Here is a 23,086-nt window from a genome sequence, read left to right as displayed (position 1 = left end):
CAAAGTGAGGAACAACACCAGTGTCCCTGGAGCCCTACTGCGTGCCACGCCCTGGGCCGAGCACCAAAAATGAGAAGGAAAAGTGCCCTTGCATTCATGTGCACGCTGGCTTCATAGCTACCCTGTGCAATAGATATCCTGACCCCAACAGACAGGTGAGAACCCAGAGCCCAGAGAGGTCAAGGCACACGCTGAAGGTCACCCAGCTGGTCAATGGCAGTAGAGTGACTCAAATTTCCTTCCCTTGACACCAGATTCCACCACACCAAAACCCTCTCTCTGGAGAGTGTACCCACAACCGTAGTATATGCTGCATCACTGCAACACAAAGTCACACAGCCTCTGCCAGAAACTGTCCTTCATTCATTCCAAAAATATTTACTGAGTGCTCACCGTGTGGCAGTGGCTGTTCTGGGGGCTGGAGAGCCAGTGGGGAATGCACAGGTCAGCTCTCTGCCCTCATGGAGCTTACACTGTAGCGAGTGGAGGATGGTGATACAACATGAACGGTGTCTGAGATGGTGGCAAGTGTGACGGAGGAAACCAAAGCCCGGAAGGTGGACGGGATGTGCCGGGGTTGAAGGGGGAGCAATTTTAACCCAGGTGGCCAGGAAACCCTCACGGAGATGATAACAGCATGGCGCACAGCCCTTTAGACCTTAGAGCAACTTCCCTGGCTCTGTCTCTCGACCTCGGGGTCACCCAGCGAGGACGGGATTCTCCTTGGCTTCCAGGCTCTCCACAGGGAGTTCTCTTTCCGTCCTTTCTGGAGACAGGAGGGAGCCGCTATGAATGTGCCCACCCACCCCACTCAACACTTCATCAGCCTCCATGCGGAATCCCTGCCACACAAGCCCAGAGGGGCCAGGAGGGCTCCTCAAAGGGAATTCTTCCTCGACTAAGGCCCCAGAGCTGGGGTCCAGAGCTTTGCACCATCAGGCGCCCTGTGTCCCTTCAGAAATGTAAATGACACAGCAAACAGGCGTGTCTGAGCCCCTTGTAGGCAGTGGGGAAGGGGACCAGGGCAGGGTCTGGAATGAATGGAGGTCCTGGATCATGGATCACGGAGCAGCTGCAGGGCTCCCTCAGAGCTCCTCCTCACGGGGTCGGGATGCAGGGAGCGGGGAGAGGAGCGTCCTACGGCGGGGCGGGGAAGGCACCTGGAGACTGTCTTCTTCCGGGGGGTCGTTTCTTCCCCTCCTCCTGCTGACCTGCATGGCCACTCCCCCCAGTCCAGGCCCCAGACTTCACGAAACCCCAAACATGTCTGCAGAGAAGCAAAGCTCTGATGCTAATGGGCAACCCCACAGCTATTACTGGAGCACCTGGCCCTCCAGGCTGCTGGAGAGAGAAGGCATCTCCCGGGTTCTGTCTAATGCCTGGGGCATCGGCCATCAGCCCTCTCCTCCACCCAAGGAAGCCCCTGGTAAGGCTAGAGAGCGAAAGCGATGGCAAGGGTGCAGCCACTTTAGATCCGCTCCAGTGTATAAAAGGCAGGAGTCGTTCTCAGCTTCGGCACAAGGACCATTATCGATAACAAGCTGCTAGGTTCTTTTCAAAAGACCAAAAGGAAGGATGAGAAGCTCTGATCTCCCCCAACCCCACTTCCCTCTTCCTGTAGGGAGAGAAACAGGCGGGGAGAGGTGCGACTCTGCCCTCTGCCACAGACTATGGGCTCCTCGGGGAGAAGGGGGTCCTATTCATCCTACACACTGAGCGTCTGGCACACAGAGGCATGCCACAAACGTCAGGGGAATAAACTAAGGAACAGCTGTGCCGGACTCTGGCGACAGATGACTGGTACACAGGACTATGGTGACCCCTGACTTCATGGAGGCGACAGACCAGGGAGGACTCCCAGTCAAGGGCTCATTCCACCCCCTGCTGGCCTCAGTCCACCTGAGACCACCCCCAGGGACTGGGTGGAGGAACCCAGGGGGCCAGGGGGGCTCAGAGGCTGGAGACGCGAGTGTGTCCTGGAGTTCACCCTCTGACCAGCCCTCTGACCTCCCCCGGACTCCCTCCCCCGGTCACCTCTCCTTCCCATCTCTCCACCCACAAGAGACATCTCGGTGGCTCCAGAATCGACCCATTAGTCCTCTAGTCCCTCATAGCTGCAGGAGGCCTCAACACTGCAACTTCTAGATCATCCCCAAGAGACAAGGGTGTTCACGCCCAGGCCAGCCAAGCCACCAGGCCTAGTGACACTTCCTGGGAACTTTCCTTCCTGGGGTAATCTGAAGTACAAATGAGGAACTAAGGCAGGACGATTACTCAGGAAACAAAAATCCAGGCTTGTGAAAAGGAGAACACTCCCAAGGGACTCTGGACAGAGCCTTTCACCGACCGCCTGTAAAACGCTTCCAGCCGGAGCTCCCCTGACCTACTTTCCAACTCCAGAGCGGTGCCTCGGCTGTCTTGCACGCACCACGCGCTATCTGAAGTCCCGACGCTATCCCAGGGCGCTTCTCCTGCCCCAGCTGCATCCTAAACGGGAGCCAACCATCTTCCACCTGTGCCGTTTTTCCATGTCCATGTATATTCCAATATTTATTTATAGCTGCCTTTCAAGTGACCTTGCTTTCTATCATATATATGATATGTGCACATAGATGTACGTATACGTGCGTGTGTGTGTGCACATACATGTCTCCTCATTCTAGCAATAACAACTATGAAGTCATGGTTTAATGTTGATGTCCCGGGTTTTTTCTAATGCACGTTAAAATATATACATAACTGTAAAAGGAAAAAAGTGTTCCTCCACCAACTGGGTCATCATACTTGAACTTCACAACCATCTGACAGGGCAGGCAAGTACAACCTGCGACCCTCATGCTAGGGAAGAGGGTGCTGGCCCCAGAGAGGTGAGGAGACAGACTCGAGGCCAGGCCACCAGTAACAGCAGAGCAGGAATCGAAATCAGTGCCCTCCTGCTGCTTCGTGGTCTGGGGTGTTCACAAATGGGAACGGTTGGCACAGGTGGTGTGGATCTGTCGTTCTGTTCTTAAGACCTCACCTTCCCTCATTTAGGAGCTCTCCCCCCAGAACCCAGGAACCCTGGGCTCTAAGTCCTAACTGGGTTGCTAAGCTGCTGTGTGGCCATAGACAAGTAGCTCAGCCTCTCTGACCTGGATCTCTCTATCTGTCGAGTGGACGTTCCAGCTGGGGCACTGTGATTCTTCCCTCAGCACACAGAGACAGGCTGTGCGTGATGCACCAGCCTCCAAAGTTTGAGGAGCCCTCACGACCCCTCCATGGACCCAACATGACTGTATACCCCGCTACCAGCCTCTCAGCCCCGAGAGCAGACTGAGAGCCGGCCCATGGCTGCCCCCGCCTCCCTTCCCAGCCATGCTGGGCCTTCCCTGCAGCACACTCCAGCTTCCAAAACCAGCAGCGACACGATCTTGTCTCCCTTTCCCTCTGACAGACAATCGGCTGTCACTGCTGCTTTTGGGAACACACACACACAGACACACACACACACACTCAGATCCATTTCCTGGGATCACTGATAGAAAATGAGGAAACATTACAGCTCACAGATCTGGTGAGCTGGAATTTTTTAGACTTTTTGCTAAAGCAACAGAATCTTTCTTCAAAAATCAAAATAGCTCTGGCTATTGTGTGATATATATATATACACACACACACACACACACACACATAATTATATAAATATTTCACTGCAAACATGATAAGTACTTTGGAAAATACACGCAGAATACTTGGGGGGGGTATGCATGGGTGGCAGTTGGGAAAGACCTGCCTGACAAAGTGATGTTTAAACTGAGTGCTAAAGGATGAGTGGATGTTAGGCAAAGTGGGGTAGGAGGGTCTAGGGAAGAAAGAGGGAGTGTTTCTAGCAGAGAAACAGCATGTGCAAAGGTCCTGTGGCAGAAAGGAGGCCAATATCTGAAATGAACTGAAAAAGGGGGAGAGTGATAGGGGGTGCAGCAAGGAGGCAGCTCATGGAGGACCTTGGAAGCCCCACCGTTTGGATCTCATTCCAAAGACCACAGGGAACCTGAGAAGGGATTTAAGCAAAGAGGTGCTCATCAGATTTATATTTCTTTATTATTATTACCACTTATTATTATAAGATCACTCTGCTGCTGGGTGGACAGTGGCCTAGAGGGGTCAAGAGCCATTTCTGGAAGACCAGTTAGGAGGCTGCTGCAGTTATCAAGTGGGAGATGGTGGTGGCCTGGACCAGGCTGGTGGCAGCAGAGGCAGAGAGCCACATGAATGGAGTGGAGGTCACAGCCCATCAGCTCTCCCCTCACAGGGGTCTGAGGGTTCTTCAGCTCAGGAATACACAAACTTTTTCTAGAAAAGGCCAAATAGTAAATATTTTAGGTCTTGCAGGTGTGCAGGAAAGAGTGACTGCAGTGGGCTGGAGGTTGCTCTCCAGTAGGGCCTGCTTGCTGCGTTGGCTTTGACTGGTGTCGGAGACCTTGGCTTTGAAGACGGTCCTAAGTGACACGGTTGTTCTGTTTGCCTGGGGCACTGAACTCGGCTGTGCCAGCCTGCCTGCCCTGCTTGTGCAAGCAACGTGATTTATGGTGAACACCTGCTTTCCCTCTGCGAGTCTGGAATTCTGAGGACTGTGGTCGCTCACGCAGGCAGGAAGTACCCGTGCACTTAACAACACGCCCCCATTAAAGACCTGGACTCTGAGTCCTGAGCAGGCTCCTCTGGACAGAAATACCGCCCACAGGCTGCCGCATTTCGATGCTGGAAGAAGGAGCACGTTCCGTGCGGCCTCTCCCGGCAGGAGGGGGACTGTGGGAAGCCTGCGCGCCAATTCCTCCAGACTGCGCCTGATGTGTCTTTTCCTCACACTCGTGGTGGAAATGAACCATATCTCAGAGCGTAGCTGCTTCTGAGTCCTGTGAGCCCTTCCAGTAAATCACCGAATGTGTGGGGGTCTTGGGACCTTCAACATAGGGGGTCATACAGATTCTGTCTCAATTACTCAATGCTGCCTTTGAGTTATGCCTTTGAGCAGCCACAGACAACATGTAAAAGAAATAATAATCACATGGCTGTGTTTCAATAAGACTATTTATAAACACGGGCAGAGGGCTGAATAATTTGGCTCGCAGGTCGTAGTCTGCCCACCCACAGCTCACAGAAAACTCAGGGTTCTCCGAATCCATGTTGAAAACCACTGATGGAATTCAACTCCATCATGTCATCTGTGGGGAAACTGAGGCCCAGAAGAGGAAAGAGAAGAAACTTGTCCTAGGCCCCTCAGGATCAGTGGCAGCACCAGAGGGAGAACCCACAGCCTGACACCCAGCCCAGAGTTTTCCACGACTCCAAGCAGCCGCTCCACAGAACAGGCCTGCAGACCAGCGCTGGCCCAGGAGCCGAGGCCTAAACGGAAGGAGACAGCAGGACACCGGGATGATTAGGGCACAGACGGTCTGAACGGTGAACTGCGTGGCCTCACCTTTGCTCTGCGTGTGAGTGTGTTTCTGCGTGCACATGCGTATATGTGCAGGGCTCTAAGGTTGAAAAGGCTGTCCGGGTTTCCCCAAACTTTTCTGATCATCAGAATCCCCTCTGAAACCTCTTAATAATGATGATGCCCAGTGCCAGCTCAGAGCCCCTGAAACTGAATCTCCAGGGGCAGGGCCTGGAATCTGCATTTTTAACACGTTCCCAAGTGTTCTGATGAGCAGCCAGCTTTGGAAACTGGGTGATGCTCAAGACCTCGACTGACTACCTCGAGAACCAGGAACAGGGAGCCTGTGAGCAGAGGAGAGAACAGGAAATCTGTCCCGGATCAAGGCAGAATTTGTGGACCTAACAAAAATACACAGACCAGTGATTTTGGAAACACATTTTCCAGAACTGCTTCTTCAACTGAGCCTTTGCCGCCCGAGGTTGGAGCGGGCGAGGCCGACAGTCAGGAGCTACTTTCCTTCCTCCTCGGGGTTCTGCCTGCAGCTCGGGATGCTGCCTTCAGGCGCCTGGTGGTGCCCTGAGCCTCAGGGCCCCTCACTGCATGGCAATCCGAGACAGAAACGAGCACCCGTTGCCACCCCCCCGCCCACTTTCATTCACGGTGAGGAGCTGCATCTGAGTCGCATTAACCAGCACTGCACAACATCTGCACCCAAGTTCTCCTAACGGGGTGGCCGGAAACCACAGCCACAGAGTTGACGTTGCTTGCAAGACTCCTGTTCCATTGAATGCGGATTCCACATTCCACCGCGTGAGCTGCCTGTTTTAATAGAAAAGTGGGTGTCTCCTCCCCCACTCACACATCTTGGAGTACGTTGTTTCACACACTGGAATTACCCGGGGACTTTAAAATATACTGACACCTGGGACCCGCTCCGGAAAGTTTAGTTTAATTGGTTCGTGTTGCGCTCTGGGAATTGGGATTTTCAAAAGCTCCCCAAAGCTTCTAATAAACAGCCAGGTTGAGAAACCCATGGCCCCTAAGATGCTCTGCTTCCATCTCTTGTCTAACACACCCCAGGCACACCACCGCAGATCCACTTAGAGAAGCTTAGGTGGAAACAATTACTACGCAATATGCAGAATGGCCAATGCCCTACCAAAGGCAGCTACCAGGTTAGCCAGTTTTCACCAATGCTTTCTAACCCCGAGCTACCCCCACAAAGAAAATCAGTCGCCAACCAAGACCTGGTTTCTCTCAGTGAGATGCACAGCTGCAGAGATCTGTGATCTTAGGTGGGGGGAAAATATGTTTTTACTTGCACTAACCTGTAACTGAAATTTAGCATTTCCTTCAATTATGTATACAGGCAACAAACCACAGTATTGTTAGCAGTAGGGATCCCAGATACTTTCATATCACAGTATAGATATCACCAAATATCCTTTACGCTCATGGCTGCTTTGAAATCGTGGAAATTACTGGACCTGTTGCTGGATCTTGCTATGTAATGTAATGATAAAGAGGCACATATATTATCACATCACAAATTTTTCCTTTTGAATGTTTTGGTGATTGTATTTCAATATATTTAATTTTCTATGTATTTAATTTATGCATTAAACTTATTATTCTGAGAAGGGGTCCACGGGCTTCCAACTGCTCAACTGGCCATGGAGCCTCCGTGGCTGGCAGCAGGGGCCCGCAGAAGGCTTCCCGGTGGTGGCAGGCGACGGTGCAGCAAGCAAGCAACTCTTACCTGCGGGTCGGAGAGCCGGGAGAGGTCGGGGTACAGGTAGAACTTGATGCCTTCGGAGGCCCCGGGCAACGTGACCCCCCGGATCAGGAGGATCAGAAGCATGATATAGGGGAATGTCGCAGTGACGTAGACAACCTGCCCGGGAAAGGAGAGGAAAGAATCAGAAGGGGTGACACGGTGGAGGACACGGTAGGCAAAGTGGAAGGCCCCTCATGTCTCGCCGGGGCAAAGGGCTTTCCAGTGCAGGGACAGGCAGTGAACCCCTAATGCAGCCTGATCTCCCGCCTCGTCTCTCAACATCATCCCCTCAAGGGCTGGTCTCTTCAGCAAGCACCTACTGCGTGCCTACAAGGATGCCTGACCTCAGTGTTTTTCAAACAGTTTTGACCACAACCCACAGAAAGAAATACAGCTGGTATCACAACCCCGCACACAGTGAGCTGAAACAGAAAGTTTCACAAAATCCTATTCACTCTTACACGTGTGAGGCACTCGATACTTTCTATCATACTCTATCTCATTTTTTTTTTAAAGCTGTTGACCCTCCAAGTTCGTGTCATAATTCACCAATGGGCCAAGACCCCCATTTTTGAAAAACATTGCTCTTAATGAAAATCCGGTTTCTACAGCCAAGGACAGGATAGAGTGGGGCAGAGGAGGGAGGGGCGGCCAGACCCAGTGTTGGCCTGGAATCCTCTCGGCTCAGTCTGCTCAGAGGCAGGTGACGGGACCCCGGGAACCGAGAGGCCCTTTCAGCCCAGGGAGTCTGTGTAAGAATCAAGACGGTGAAAGGGACAAAATCTCCCCTGGTCTCCTCACACAAGAGCACTTAGAAGCAACCCCTTCACAGACTGTAGGAGCTCCTGTCCTGGGGCCAGCCCTGCCTGAGGTCCCTGCAGGACCAGCGACCCCTCCAGTGCTGGTTTCTTCTCCTTTGTCACATTCTCTGCTCCAATCACCTGGTTCCTTCCTCCCAGCGGGGTCTGTCTGTGCCATCTGTTTGGATCAGCAACTTGTCAACATGGAGGCCATGGACACTTGTGAGAATCTGAGGACAGCCATGGACCCCCACCCCTTCCCCCAGTGTGCAGAGACACAGGCAGGTGTGCAAGCTTTTGGATGGTTCAGAGACTCATTCCCCAGGTAACGACCCTGTGCAGCCTCTCACCCCCGACAACCCAGGCTTCCTTCTACCAGTGGTTTGGTCCTTCACTCCATTCACTCACCCACTCGTCCACCTACTCACTCACAAATGCCAAAACACTCCTGTGTACCAAGCACTGAGCCAGGCTCTGGAATGCACAAATAAGAATGAGTCACAGGGGCCGGCCCTGTGGCTTGGTGGTTGAGTGCGCGCGCTGCGATGCTGGTGGCCCGGGTTCGGATCCCGGGTGCGCATCGAGGCACCACTTCTCCGTTCATCCTGAGGCCGAGTCCCACATACAACAACTAGAAGGATGTGCAGCTATGACATACAACTATCCACTGGGGCTTTGGGAAAAATAAAATAAATAAAATCTTTAAAAAAAAAAAAAAAAAAAAAAAGTCAATGAAGAATTTAAAAAAAAAAAAAAAAAAAAGAATGAGTCACAGGATGGAGGTTCTGCTTCAAGAGGCTTCCCCACTGGTAGAAAAGACAGACCTGTAGGCAGGTAGGTAATCAATGCACTACGTAATCAGGGGAGTGCAGGATGGTGGAGCACAGAGCAGCTACACTGCAGGGGCAGTCAGGGAGGGCTTCTCCAAGGAGGTGATTCAGGTGTTGGCCCATAAAGGAGGAGTAGGAGTTCAGGACATGGGACAGGAGGATGGAAGGAGGAAGAGAAGAAGTAAAATCCAACTCCATGCCAGGCACTTCACATATGCCGACAGCGATGGCTCCATTTATTCAGCACTTCCACACACCAGGCACTCATTCTTTGAATGGGCATGATTATCCTCTTTTCACATAGGAGGAGGGTCAGAGAGGCCACGAGTAACTTGCCTAGGACGGCCCAGTTAATGAATGGCAGGTGTGGGATTCACAACAAGGCCTGCCTGACTTCAAGGTCATGCATTCAACAGTCAGGCTATGTACAAGACTCGCGACGGCAATGCACACTCGGGGCAAACTTATCCCCCCATTTTAGAGATGCAACTCAGGAAGTAAAGTCATTCGGCTGGTAAGTGATAAAGCAGGTTAAACCCAGTTCTTGAAAACAGGAAACAAGAACCAGCAGGGTGGTGTCAATGGGTCCTGCCGACACAACCCGGAAGGCTGGATTATTCCATCCAGACACTGTCCCCAGCCTACAATGCTGGCGCCATCCTCAGCCCACTCACAGCCCCGCCCCACCAATTTCGGCATCCCTGTTTCCCAACCAACCATCGGCTCAGTCAACACGTCATGTAATCAATACAATCTCCTGCTGTCATATATAATGTAACCCAGAGAAGGTAAATACAGGTCACATACAGAATAACAAGACATCAGTAGCCGATATTAATAATAACGGCCAGCAGTCAACAAGGGTTGATGGTTCCTGCCCAGGGAGCTATCAGTGCTATAAAATAAGTCTCCATCACCCTTAGCTTTGTAGGCACAACCTATCACAGATCTTCAGCATTTCATGTAAATTCTTGAGTCTCTTCCTTCTAAACAAACCCTCCAGTCAACCAGCTTAAGTCTATGAAAAGTCAGGCTAAAAATCTACTGCTTTCACTGAGTAATTTCCACTTTCACCTCTGTTGTACGGCAGAAGATCAATTGTCCAGAATGCCCAGGACCTGATTAACGATATTTTGGGGCTTAGCCATCTTAACCCCCAATGCTCACAAAATTTAAGGAAAAGAACATTACCATGTAAAACGTAAGAAAAACTGAAAATCACAGGAATTTGTCCTTTATCTGTGGGACCACTTCATGTGACTAAACTTGTTGGTTATGCCCCGCTCAGTCTGTTTAGAGTGGACTGGGCCACTGGGGTGTGATTAAGTGGTCACTTATAACCTGGCCAAATGCACTCTTACCATGCCCCTGGCAACACACATAGCTGATGCTCCTCAACGACCTCAGTGCCGTGATTTATTAAAGGGCTGATGACTATTTTGAGGCAATTCCATTGTTTAGAGTTCTAAATGGATACTCTGTTTCTATATTATATTTAGGAGAAGTACACTCCCTCCACTGGTATCCACACCTTCATTTTTACACTCCTTTTATAAAACCATAAGGGAAATAAAATATTCAGATGAATTGCCCAAAGACCACAGCATAGACAATGAGTTAGGCTGCCAAAATGAAACCACTGGCTGGCAGGCTTCAGCTAGAAAAATTCCTTTGTAAGCTGAGGTTTGAGAGCTTCAGGGTACAAAAGGTGATTTAGGGGCACCATTATGTAATGCACACAAATGGCGAGTGGTGTGAAAGGTGAAACACAACGCCGAGGACAGCCTGTATCTGTCGCTGGTGCCAGCTTTCCTAAAAGCCCCTTCTAATCCGTTTCTACCCTCAGCCACACTAGACACTTGGACATCACCTTTGATTTTTCCTGAGGACAGCTGCAGGCTGTCCAAACAATACAGATCTAGCCATCAACACACTGCACATAAACAGCATGCACGCTGCCACACCCCTCCTGTGCTCAGGGCAGACATCACTAATTGATCACAACATGCTGGATGCAGCCTCAGAACCCTCCACACAGGACTCTGGGAGCCCCCATAATCAGTTGGGAACAAACCCACTATCTACCACTCTTTATCTAGCTCATTTTTTATTTATGTGTTCAGAGTCTCCTGCAGGTCCCCAGTCTCTGTCCTCAACAGTCAGACCCAGGTCGTGCGCTGAAGGAAAGGACTGCTGAGTGCGTGCATCATGAACGCGACGCCTGGGGTCAGGACACCACGGCAGCAGGGTGAATCAGGGAAAGGAGGTGAGAGGGACAGGTCAGGAAGGTCTCTGTGAAGGGATTCAGCCTTCTCCTAGCTGTGATGGGGCGGCTGGAGCTGGTCTCCAAGGGTAAGGAGGAACGGGAGAGGCCGAGTCAGGCAGGGAAGACGTGGAACCAGCCAAGGACGTGGAAATGGGCACAGAATCTTGTCCCCTGGGACGTCCAGGAACCTCCAGGGGCTCAAGCTGGAGGCAGCCTCTCCTCTTTCCTCAGCTTCTGCCACATTCAATCAGTACGATCAAGTCCTGCCAACTTGATCCCCAAGTGTATTCTGAAGTCAGACCCCTCTTCAGCCTCATCCTCGGGGGCCCCGTCACCTTTCTTCTCCATCATGCGACAGCCCGCACCGTGGCCCAAGTTTTTTTTTTTTTTTTTTTAATAATTTTATTTATTTATTTTTCCCCCAAAGCCCCAGTAGATAGTTGTATGTCATAGCTGCACATCCTTCTAGTTGCTGTATGTGGGACGCGGCCTCAGCATGGCCGGAGAAGCGGTGCGTTGGTGCGCGCCCGGGATCCGAACCCAGGCTGCCAGTAGCAGAGCGCGCACACTTAACCGCTAAGCCATGGGGCCGCGTGGCCCAAGTTTTAAGAAGACAGAAGTGGCATGTGTCTCCCTGCTCCTCTGAGTCTACCTCCCCCCTCACATTCAGGGTTGTGGGATACTGCAAAGGGCTGGACTTGCAGGCAGGGGGGCCTGGGTTCACACCCTGGCGCTGCCCCGACTCGCGGTGTGGCTGGGCCGGCCTCCACCCTCCCCCAACCACTGCTCTCTCCGCCGCGCCAGGGCCCTCGCCGCTGGGGAGCACGCCAGGCTCCCTCAGGCCTCCTTGCCTTTTCACGCCTCCCTTTGTCCACAACGTCCATCCCCAGCCCCCGGGCCACCCACTGTGTCAGTCCTGGGCGTGCCTGAATCTCCAAAAGGCTGAGGACTCCCCGGCCAGGGACCCCCTCTCCAGCTGCGATACCACTGCCCTACCCACCTCAGAGGGCAGGCAGCAGGAGTCCACAGAGGTCGACGGGAAGCGCCTCAGTCTCACCTCCGGAGCCACGCTCCTACCCGTAAAGCATGCGTCTGCCCAAACGTTGCTGAGAGGCTGAAGTGCCAGGTCCTCCCTGACCCCTGTCCCACGTTCATCCCCCAGACACTCCCGTATCCTCCCAGCACTACGGCTGCTCTCCACCAGCTGTTTTACTGCCTTGTAAGTTTAAAATTTCTACAACGTAAGTTCCACGAGGGAAGGGAGTTCTGTCTGTTGCTTTCCCAGCTGTGTCCACGGTGCCCAGGACAGCATATGGTACATAAAATGTGCTCATCAAATATTTGCTGGATGGATAAACAAATAAGCAGGCTGATATCTGGAACTGAGGTTAGAATGCAGGTCTTCAGAACACCACTCTGTCCTTTGTCTTTAAGAAACAGTGGATCCACATAAACCAAGATTCCAGAAATTGAATCAGATTTTAAGAGGAGTGTTTATAAAGACATCACAAGAGATTTGATTTTAAATGAAAGACCAGTTTGGATACAAAGGGCAAGGAAGTTCGGGTGCAAGGTGCTTCCGGGCAGAGTTGAGAGTCCCTTTTGAGACGCCTGAGGCCCCGGGACTAGTCCGGAAGAGCCAAGCAGGGCTCAGGCATTATGCTAAATTATGCGCGTTTGGTGACGGGCACAATAACGTCAACGACGAGGTACCAGCCAGCCCGGCTGCTCCAGGCCACTGCCAGTGGTGGCTCAGACCCAGCGAGGTGGGCGTGGGGGAAGGAGACTCCAATCTGTCAGACTTCTCAGGCCCCAAAATGAGGCTCCTGCACAAAGCACACCCCTCGGTTAAGAAAGAGGTTTTTACTATTGTTTAGTTTTGTTTAAGCGGGTCAAGTCCTTCTGAATATAAAGGTTAGCACAATTGGTGGTAATTATACTGTATCCTGCTTTAATTGACTCTAATTGCTCATTTGCATTCCAATACTGGAATTGTGGGGGTCTTCCCCTTACTTCCAGGACACAGCCATTTATTTCATAGCAGGGGGATTGTCTGATCATTGGGAACGCCACAAAGGCTGGAGAAGTGCCCCCCTCCCCAAGTTTTCCGGGATAATGGGGTCAGCTTGAAAGCTGAGCGTTGTTCAAAAGGCACTGGGCAAGGAGGGTAAGAACCCAGGACTACAGGGTCAAAAGAGCCAATGTGCTGGGCAGCCTGGGCAAGTTCCCACCCTCTCTGGGCTGGCATTTCACCATCTACAAAGAGGCAGGGGTGAACTAATCCAAACTTCAGTCACTCTTGTACCATTTTCCCAATATTTTTTTTGCCATACACATGTACCGCTTTTGTATTATTTACTCAACATTTCTATAAATCAATATGCTCTCTTGCATTAAATAAATATATGTAATGAGAAAACTGTGAATTATCATCATAAACCAAAAACTTTTATCTCTTACCACAAATAGAAGGTAAATGCAAAAACAAATGCAATGAAAACCAGATGTGATTAAATTCCAGCCAGAGGCTCTGAGTCCCAGCTGTGCTCTCCCTTTGTCCAAAAGCAAGAGTAGCAAGTGTCAAAGTGGAGCCGGCTTACTGCTCCCGTTGCCTTAGGAGACACGCAAAGGGAACGTTTTCTCATCATGTGATTGGAAGTTCTTTCATCTGTGTTCATGTACCACTAAATCATCCTGTGGACTGCCAGTAGGAAGAACACTTCCCATATTTGTGGGAAAGACCAGACGGCTGATCGTTGAGGTCCATCCCAGCAACTGCAGTGTTTTCTAGAACAGTCCACCATCAACCACAACCCTTTTCAAAGGACCAGGACTCCCTGGAGCTATCCAAGGTCCTGACACTGATCTGGGCTGAACATTCTGTAAGCCAATTACAGAGCCTTGGAAGACACTGCCATTATTGAGCACCTACTGGGCACCAGAAGTGTGTCATGGAGTATCTCTAACTGACCTTCATACCCTTAAATAGGTTCTATCCTCATTTTGCAGACAAAGAAGAAAACCGAGGATTAGAAACAGAGTGGCTTGTTCCAGATAACAGAGCAGTAAGTGATCGGAAGTCTGCTCTCTACCATGGCTGTGCTCTCTGCGGCACACCTGGCCAGGCATTGTCTTCCTGTTTCCAACTCCTGTTTTCTCCTCTGTCTGCCCTTAACCTCAAAAGTCCAGCTCGCCTGACTTTTGGCAAGAAGTCATCATTCCCAGCCTGGGAAATACTGTGTTAGCCCAGCCCTCCCACAATTCCCTTCCAGCCAGGCTTGCCTCTGTGTCTGGGGTACATCTGCCCATCCCATATGGTTGGAAAGCATGGTACTGAACATCCAATCCTCAGAGAATCATTGTTTTGAATGCCAAAAGATTTTTCCCAGCTTTGGTTTTTGCGAGAGCACTACCTGAATTCCCAGGAGAAAACACTACAGCAGGCACCAAATAGTATGGCATCACGTCCACTAAGATGATATTCATCTCTGGGAACACGATGCTAAGAGAATGTGAATCTGAAGAAGGGAGGTCATCATGGACACATCTGGCCTCTTCACCATTGTTTGAGGTATTCTTAGACTATTCGAACAGAAATAGTAAATGGAAAAAAAAGTTCTGTTTTAATCAACCCAATTCTAAATAGCTGGAGGGAGTCATGTTTTCATAAGAAAATAGTGAAGATATTCATTATTCAAGGAGGTGATGGTATTTTAGCAATGCAGCAATATTTCCACGTGGAGCTAAAGTTACAACTTTTGTGCAATGACAGTGGCTTGTCATTAGCTATGAAAGTTAGCCATGTGTGGAGCCTCAAGAATATACCAACATACTGGCTCACCTTGGGATTCCTGTCTCATGGCATCGTCCCTGAGCTGGGCTGAAGAGGAAGAGGGGAGAGCTGACGAGGGACAGGGTTAGAGCAGGTTAGAGCAGCCCACACAGGGTGGGACGACCAGGTTCTAGTCCCCACTCCACCACAGCGGTAGAGACCATGAGTCCCTCCCCCAGCAAGAGCTGCTCTCCCTTCTTCTGCAGTAACAAAACCCCGAATTTTCAACTAGATCCATGGCTACCTAGAATAAGACATTTCCCAGCCTCTCGTGCAGCTAGGTATGACCATGTGACTACGTTCTGGCCAATCAGATACGAACAAAGGTGCCGTGTACAGCTCCCAGGTCGTGTCCTTAAAGGGAAGGTCTGTATCCTATCCTTCCCTTCTTGCCCTTCCCATGGGCTGGAAGGAAGACCAGGTGTTGAGCCACCTTAGACCATGGAAATGAAGGCGACACCCAAGGGAAGGCAGAGCAACAAAACAAAAGGAGTTTAGGTCCCCAAAAGCAGGCAGCTCACGCTTGGACTATTAGAGGAGAGAGAAATACACTATCTTGTTTCCACTATTGCTCTTTGATGTCTCCACTGTAAGGAGCCTAACATGTAACCTAAATATCTAACCACCCATTGCCTCTGTGATCATGGGTAGGTCCTGTTCCTGCTCTAAGTCTGCATCATTTTTTGTTAAATGAAGGCCCCAGCCCAGATGATCCACACTCTTCCTTTCTACTCAGAATGAAGAGAAGATGCTGAGGACGAACTGAGGATCCCAAAGGTGGACTCTTGCGAGTGACCATCCTACACTTGGGGTCAACCAGGAATGTCAACAAATAGTCAGGAAGTCTTCAGAAAGGTGCAGTCAGTAACATGAAAAGAGCAGTTAGAACAGACCTGCCAAAGAGATCACCATGTCTTGGTAAGCCACAGTTCTAACCTCCTCTGTCATAGTTTAGAATGAGCCTCACAGGGTGGGGAGCCAAATTTGGTGTGGACCCCACCATCAAGTACCAAGCTGTGTGCATGTGTTAGAAAAACTCTGAGGCTTTCCTCTGCCTCCATCTTCCTCACGTGTGGAATGAGGATAATGCCTATTTCAAAGGTGGACGTGAGGATTAGAAATCACACAAAGCACCTGACACAGACATCACTCAATAATTGGAAGGATTATGATTGCCTTTGCTGGCCATCACTGGGTCAATAAACAATGCCCCTCCAGTCCAGCAAGTGAGTGGCCTTGACTGGCAGAGGGGTTCAAGAATGCAAACAGAGAGGCTGGAGTCAGCCCTGTCTTGGCTGTAAGGGGGGCTGGGGGAGTGGCTCCTGAAAATCCTTATGGGATCCTCTCACTGACAAGGGAGGTGACTGGCAATGTGGCGGCAGTGGAAGGCTGGTGTAAAGAGGTGGTAATACATTAGCTGGGAAAATCTGCGTGAATAGGACGCAGAGATAAGAAAACCACTAGGACAGAAGGGAAGTGTACACAGCCATGCTGAGGAGTTACAGCAGCCAGACTCTGGAATGAAGGCTAGAGGGCAGTAGGAGTAAGCCAAGATAACCATTACGGACCAGAATTCTCTGGAGTCCCAGCTCCAGCCAACAGCTATGGCAGCTGAGGGGCCAGGGTGAAGACAGTCTTAGATGGAATGGAAGATATTACTGCAGGAAGGAACCAGGTGAGACCAAATTCCAATTTAAAAGAACAGAAGGGACTCAAAAGCTGAATTGGGGCCAGCACTGTGGCATGGTGGTTAAGTTCACAAGCTCTGCTTGGTGGCCTGGGTTCGCGGGTTTGGATCCCAGGCATGGACCTAGACCACTCATCAGCCATGCTGTGGCCGTGATCCACATACAAAAAAAAAACAAGAGAGGAAGATTGACACAGATGTTAGCTCAGGGAGAATCTTCCTCAGCAAAAAAAAAAAGGCTGAATTGAAAGGAAGGATAGGCCCTGGCTGTGTCATCACAGACACATACGTGACAGGAGTGAAGCTTGCCCCGTAAAGAGCGAGGCCAGGCTTTGAGGAGAAGCCAAGGACAATGAGCATCACCAACCTTTGTGAGGCTCCAGTGAGAAAGGAGCTGGGGGATTCCCCACTGAGGGGTACATGGTTGCTGTGGGCTCAGTGCAGCTTATGGAGGGAAACTTGCTGAGACTCCTCAGATACGGATCCCACAGTGCCACTCTCAGCCCTGATAGGTCACGAGGAAGGATTAGATCCACGCAGCATCTTCAGGGGTTGGGGCATTGTGGGCAAGAAACCAAACGCCTTAGGAGCCCAGGGAATGGCGTTACTCCTTCTTCTTGCTGATGATGGGGACCATAAAGATCATCGACACCCATGGCCTGTTCTAACCTTGAGATTCCATGGCTTTCTTCTTTAGTAATCAGGGACACCCTGGTTGGAAGCAGAGGGCTTACGAGGGAAAAGTGCTCAGGTCAGAGGAAATGGAAGATCGGGAGGTATCTAATAATAACGGGACTGACATTTACTCTTGGCTCTACACGTTTCATTCTTATGTCACCCAGCTCTATAAGACAGAAACTATCATCATTCCCACTTGGCACAAGTAGAAACTGAAGCACCCAGAAGTCGGGTATTTGGCCCATGGTTGCACAGCTCGAAAAAGGCAGGATTCAAGCTCAGATCCATCTGATCACAGCCTGACCAACCCCCACCCGGCCCACGGGGAATTTCAGTGCCCCCAGAACCCAACCAGCTTCACCTCACACCACATCTTCCCGTGTTCCTTGAACAAACGACACTTTCCTGCCTGTAAGCCTTCGCTTTTGTCACTCCCATCACCTGGAAGATCCTTGCTCCCTTCTCTACTAACCACAATCTTGCCAGGCTTCAAGACCAGCTCAATCACTAAGTCTTCCAGAACTGAGCACGAGGCCATCCAGGCAGGAAGAAATGCTTCTTCTACAGCCGACAGCACACTGGGAAATATGGCATGCAGATACGGGATCCGCCCAAGTTCAAATCCAGCCTCTGGCGCTTTCTATGTGTGTGACTGACTTTCCGCAAGTTATTGTCTTTCTAGGTCTTGTTAGTCTCCTCTATAAAATGGGGATAATGCAGCAGATTAACTCAATCCCTTTGAGCCTTAGGTTCTTAATCTATGGAATGTGAATAAGAGTTCCCACCTCCCATGGTAAGTGCGAGAATTAAATGAGCCACTGTCACACAGCACCAGGCACAGTGACGCGGTACGTCAGCCCTTAGTAGACAGCTCCCCTTCCTCCTTTCACTTAGCCCTATCTCAGTCCAACTTCTCACACACCTGCCTCTCCCGCTAGGCTGGGAGCTACTGAAGGGCAAGGGCGTCACTCACCTTTACAGGCTCTGAAACGCTTCCTGCAAAGACATACATAGACTGCAAATAGTTGATGAATGAATACATTCCGACCTCAATAACCCAGTGAGAAGGAATGGAACAAAACGGGGTATGACCCCCCGTGTCTGCAATGGGTCATCGGTGCACACAGCCCCTATTCTCACTGAGTTTCTCCATCTGAGAGTAAAGAACTTTCTGGTTAATTCCATTCATCAGCCATTTACCGAGCCCACTGTGTGGCAGGTGCTGCCCTGGCTTCAGAAAGCATGCTGAGGAATGAGCCGGCCCTCACCCGCAAGGGCGTATGAGCTAGCCCTCGACATGGTCAGACATGATGGCCCATTCAGGGGATGGCAGTGGTGGGAGCTCCGGGACACACAGAGTGACAAGGAACAGCTGGACAGGTCCTCCTGGAGCTGGGCTCTGAAGGGGGACAGGCTGTCCCTGTCACTCCAAAGACTCCTGATCTAGAAAGTATCAGGTGAATCACTCCTTAGAGCAAGAAGGGCTCGGGACATGGAGCATGTGGGATGCTTCAGCCTGGAATGTCACCTCCAGGGGAAGAAACAAGCTCTGCGTGGTGGCAGGGAAGCTGGGCCCGGAGGTGACAAGATACTTAAATAGCAACCACTATCATTAAGACGGTTGAGCCCAATTCAATCCTTGTCCACAGGATATTTAAAAAGCACTGGATGGGAGTCTAGTGTTTAAACCTATTTCATGGCGAATTAAGATTAGCCACAGAGTCAGTGCTATTGATTGTTACATAGTTCCACCGTAAAGACCACACAAATGAAAACAAATCCCCAAACAAGCCCAGCGACATAAATATTCCATGCAGTATGTCAGGCTTACACCGGCATTAGGAGCTATTATTTACTGCCTGGAAAACACACTCAGTACCTTGGCTAATAATGATTTAAACCCCATCCATCTCTCTTGGACTAGAAGGCTGGTGTCGCCATGGTGACCAAGGGCACCATTAAAGCACACCACTAAATCCCAGGCAGGGATTTAGCAGTGTGGGGAGGCTGTCGGATGAGAAGCACCACTCCATGTCCTCCTACCCTAGTCTTCAACACGCTCCTGGTGGTGGAGGTGTGGAGAGGAGGGCGCCGACGCTCGGGGACCACGTCTGCAGCCAGAAAGAGCAACGAGCTGCCTGGACGCTGCAGGCATCACCTGCTCTCTACGACAGACTGTCTCCCGTCCATCCGGCAGGCCAACAACCTGGGGCTCTCCTGCGCCCTTCCTCAGGCTCCCTGAGCAACACGGGTCCCTCCCAGGCCACCTGCGCTGGTTACAACACGCTGCTTCCAAAACAGCTTCATTTCTTGAAAGAGAAATCTGTGCTCGCCTCCCATCCTCGCATCAGTTGACAGCGGTCTACCTTCTGCCTCCCGCCTCTCCACTCAGCAGCCACCCCAGAGGACACCAGGGCCCCTCTGTTAAGTCAAACGAATAGCTTCTTAGGGCTTAGTCTTCTCCAATTTTTCAGCTTTAAACCTCCCTCATTAGACTTTTCTGGTTTTCTGCTTCCTTTCCTCATGATTTTTTTAGTCTCTAACAGGTTCATTTCTTCACACATTCTTCCCATCAATTAATCAACCAATCAATCAACCAACTTGGATTAGCACCTGTTATGTGCCAGATACCACGGCAGGCACAGGGCACACAAAGACAGACCAGGAGCGGGCCCTGCTCTCCCGCTCACCCTGTGGCGGCTTGCTCTCCGTACATTTCTAAGCTGTTTCCCACAAGTCTGGCCTCATCCCATGTCTATTCTCTCTCCACTGCTCGCCTGGCGTTTCTTACCTACTCCTGTGGGTTTAGGAGCCAGCGACGTGCCGACGAGCAATCTCTCTCATCAGCCCAGCAGTATCGCTTGAGTTTAAGACCCATTATTTTCAACTTTCTTAGGAAATGGACCTGGATTTCCTACCTAAATTCCACACGTTCAAAACCAAAACCGTGACTTTCTCCCTGAAACCTGTTCCTCCCTGTGTCCCCTTCTTGGATAACGGTGCCACCCAAGCTACAACCCCCAGGCCATCTTTGATTTCAACTTCTCTCTCTCGCCCCCTCTCCGTGAACAAACCCTTTCAAAGGAGAAATGCACAGTCAGGCTCCACTGCCCTGCAGCCCCTCCTGCTCTCACCAGGCATGGCCGGTCCCAGGGGGCTCTCCCTCTCCCCCTCCTCCTCTCCTCGACGCCTCACCATCCTGAATTTTCTCTGCTTCCCAGAGAACTCAGCTTCCACACAGGCTCCTCCTCTCGGCTCCCCAAGTCCCATCTTATCCCTCCGCCCTTCTCCCGAATTCTCTCCCTGAGTCTCTCACTGTTGCCAGAGCTTCACTTCCATCAATCCTAAGACGCACGCTTTGAGCACGGTTCATCTCATTACCTCTGAAATCCGGATGGCCCCCAGGTGGCAGCTGCAGTGTAGTTCCAGCTCCCCGAGTGTCAGGGACCTAGATCAGAGCTGCTCCTATTATCATCACTTCAGTTGAGTTACGGGCTTTGTTGGTTAAAATATTTTTATTTAAATAAATTTAAGTCAATTGCTGTTTAATGTTTAGAGTGTCTTTTTAAAAGATTACACTGTGTTTCTGCAGAAAGGCACAGAAACAGACAGGGGAGAAAGTTGATACTGTAAAGCAAATATAAACCATTAGAGAACTGACCACGATCCCATATTTTCCTGCAAAGAAACAACCAAGTACTCTATAGATCTAAGAAGATACCCACGAGTAGATGAAGCTGTATTATGCTGTTACTGCAGTACCTACAAACTGACTGCTATTATCCTCAAACAATACACGATTCCTTTGGAAGACATAAAAAAACTTCAAAGCAACAAGAGTCTGGTATGGTATCTCATGTGCCACACAGGAAGAACTTTAAGGCAATGTAGAGCAGATGACTTGGAAGTGTTTTTGCTTCTGGTAAACATCTTTCTTAATTGGTAGTATTAGGTACCTTCTGGTATATAAAATAATGATGTAACTTAGACCAGATGAAATACGGAATATCAGGAGTTTCTCATCTTTTGGGGGATACAGGCCCATTCAAAAATCAGATGATACGTTGTGTTTTTATTTTCATTTGCCCTAAGTTCATGGCAGCATTATTCACAATAGCCAAGATGTGGAAGCAACCCAAGTGCTCAGCAATGGATGAACAGATAAAGAAAATGTGGTATACACACACACACACACACAATGGAATACTACTCAGCCATAAAAAAGACAAAATCGTACCATTTGCAACAACATGGATGGACCTTGAGGGTATTATGCTAAGCAAAATAAGCCAGACAGAGAAAGATAAACATTGTATGATTTCACTCATATGTAGAAGATAAACAAACACACGGATAAGGAGAACTAGTGGGCACCAGAGGGGAAGGTGGTGGGGGGCGGGGAGGCAAAAGGGGTAAAGGGGCACATATATATGGTGATGGATAAAAACTAGACTATTGGTGGTGAGCACAATGCAGTCTATATAGAAACAGACATATAATAATGTACACCTGAAATTTCACATGTTATAAGCCAATATGACCTCAATAAAATAATTAAATTTAAAAAATCAGATGATTGCTATGGACCCTCATCCTAGAAAAATGTACTTATTCACATGATCCCATAATTTTTATACAATTCCAAGGGGTTCAGGGGCCTCTGGAAGCATCTGTGGACCGCAGGTGAAGAAATCCCAACATACATGCTGATGACTCGACTCTACTCCCTCTCCCGAGCTCCACACCTCCTCAGTCTCAGGCATCACAAACATATTGGGTCCCCAAAGAGACGCACTGTCCCCCTCCACTCCAGCCAAGCTCCAACTCCCGCTGCCTCACCCCACCTCTCCCAACCCCCTCCTCCCGCCGCCTCTCCCCACCCCTCCTCACCCCACCTCTCCCAACCCCTCCTCCCGCCGCCTCTCCCCACCCCTCCTCACCCCACCTCTCCCAACCCCTCCTCCCGCCGCCTCTCCCCACCCCCTCCTCACCCCACCTCTCCCAACCCCCTCCTCCCGCCGCCTCTCCCCACCCCCTCCTCCGGCCGCATCACTCCATCTCTCTCAACAGCACCACCGAGCACCAGGCACTCAAGCCAGGAGGTGCACCGTGGACATCTCCGTCTCCTTCACCCTCTACATTCAGTCACCAGCGCTTATGTCACACTCGGGTATTTCTCAAATCCGACCTCCTCTGTCCACCTCAAAGCCGCCACCATCTCCTACTGAACCCATCTCCTGCTGAACGACCACTACGTGGACTCCAGCCTCGGCTCCCGTCTGCCCACTCCCCACGTCACAATCACACTGCCTTTTTACAAAGAAAACCGGTCATCCCCCCCTGCTTTCAGCCCCTCAGTGACCGTCCACGGCCTTCCTCTTCTCACAAGGCTCTCTACGTGCCCTTCCCAAGCCGGCCCTGCCTACAGTCCAGCCTGCCCCTCCCGCTCCGTCTCAAGGACTGCCCGCTCCCGCCACACACAACCTCCTGCTCCCTCCTGAGCCGCGTTCTCGCACACGCTGCACAGGGACCACAGCCTCGATATCCGCCTGTGTGTCTCCAGGACTTACCAGGGTGCTGTAATCCAGTGCGTGTTTAGTACTCGCGTGTTGAGTTAATCTTAAGGCACATGGTTCCATAAACACCAACACACTATGAAACGCCACAGCGAGGCAGACGAACAGGGCGGGTTCCGGGCCCAGCGCCGTGACCCTGAGCAGACCAGGGCGCCGCTCTGCGCCTCAGCGGGCGCGTCCACGAAGTGGGGGTGGACACAGACTGTGGAGGACTGCTGCAG

General features: G+C 50.8%; 1 protein-coding gene across 1 annotated transcript in view; it reads right to left on the bottom strand.

Moving 5' to 3' along the window:
* Positions 1–23,086, bottom strand: part of SLC6A11 (solute carrier family 6 member 11) — a 127,655-nt gene that overhangs the window by 59,784 nt on the left and 44,785 nt on the right. The window contains exon 6 of the mRNA XM_004443786.3: positions 7,179–7,313. Coding sequence (XP_004443843.3) covers positions 7,179–7,313 — 135 coding nt within the window. The remainder of the gene's footprint in view (positions 1–7,178; positions 7,314–23,086) is intronic.

Source organism: Ceratotherium simum, chromosome 5 (assembly GCF_057802395.1).
Source record: "Ceratotherium simum simum isolate JZ-2026a chromosome 5, ASM5780239v1, whole genome shotgun sequence".
NCBI classification, from domain to species: domain Eukaryota; kingdom Metazoa; phylum Chordata; class Mammalia; order Perissodactyla; family Rhinocerotidae; genus Ceratotherium; species Ceratotherium simum.
This window is presented reverse-complemented; position numbering and strand designations above follow the sequence as displayed.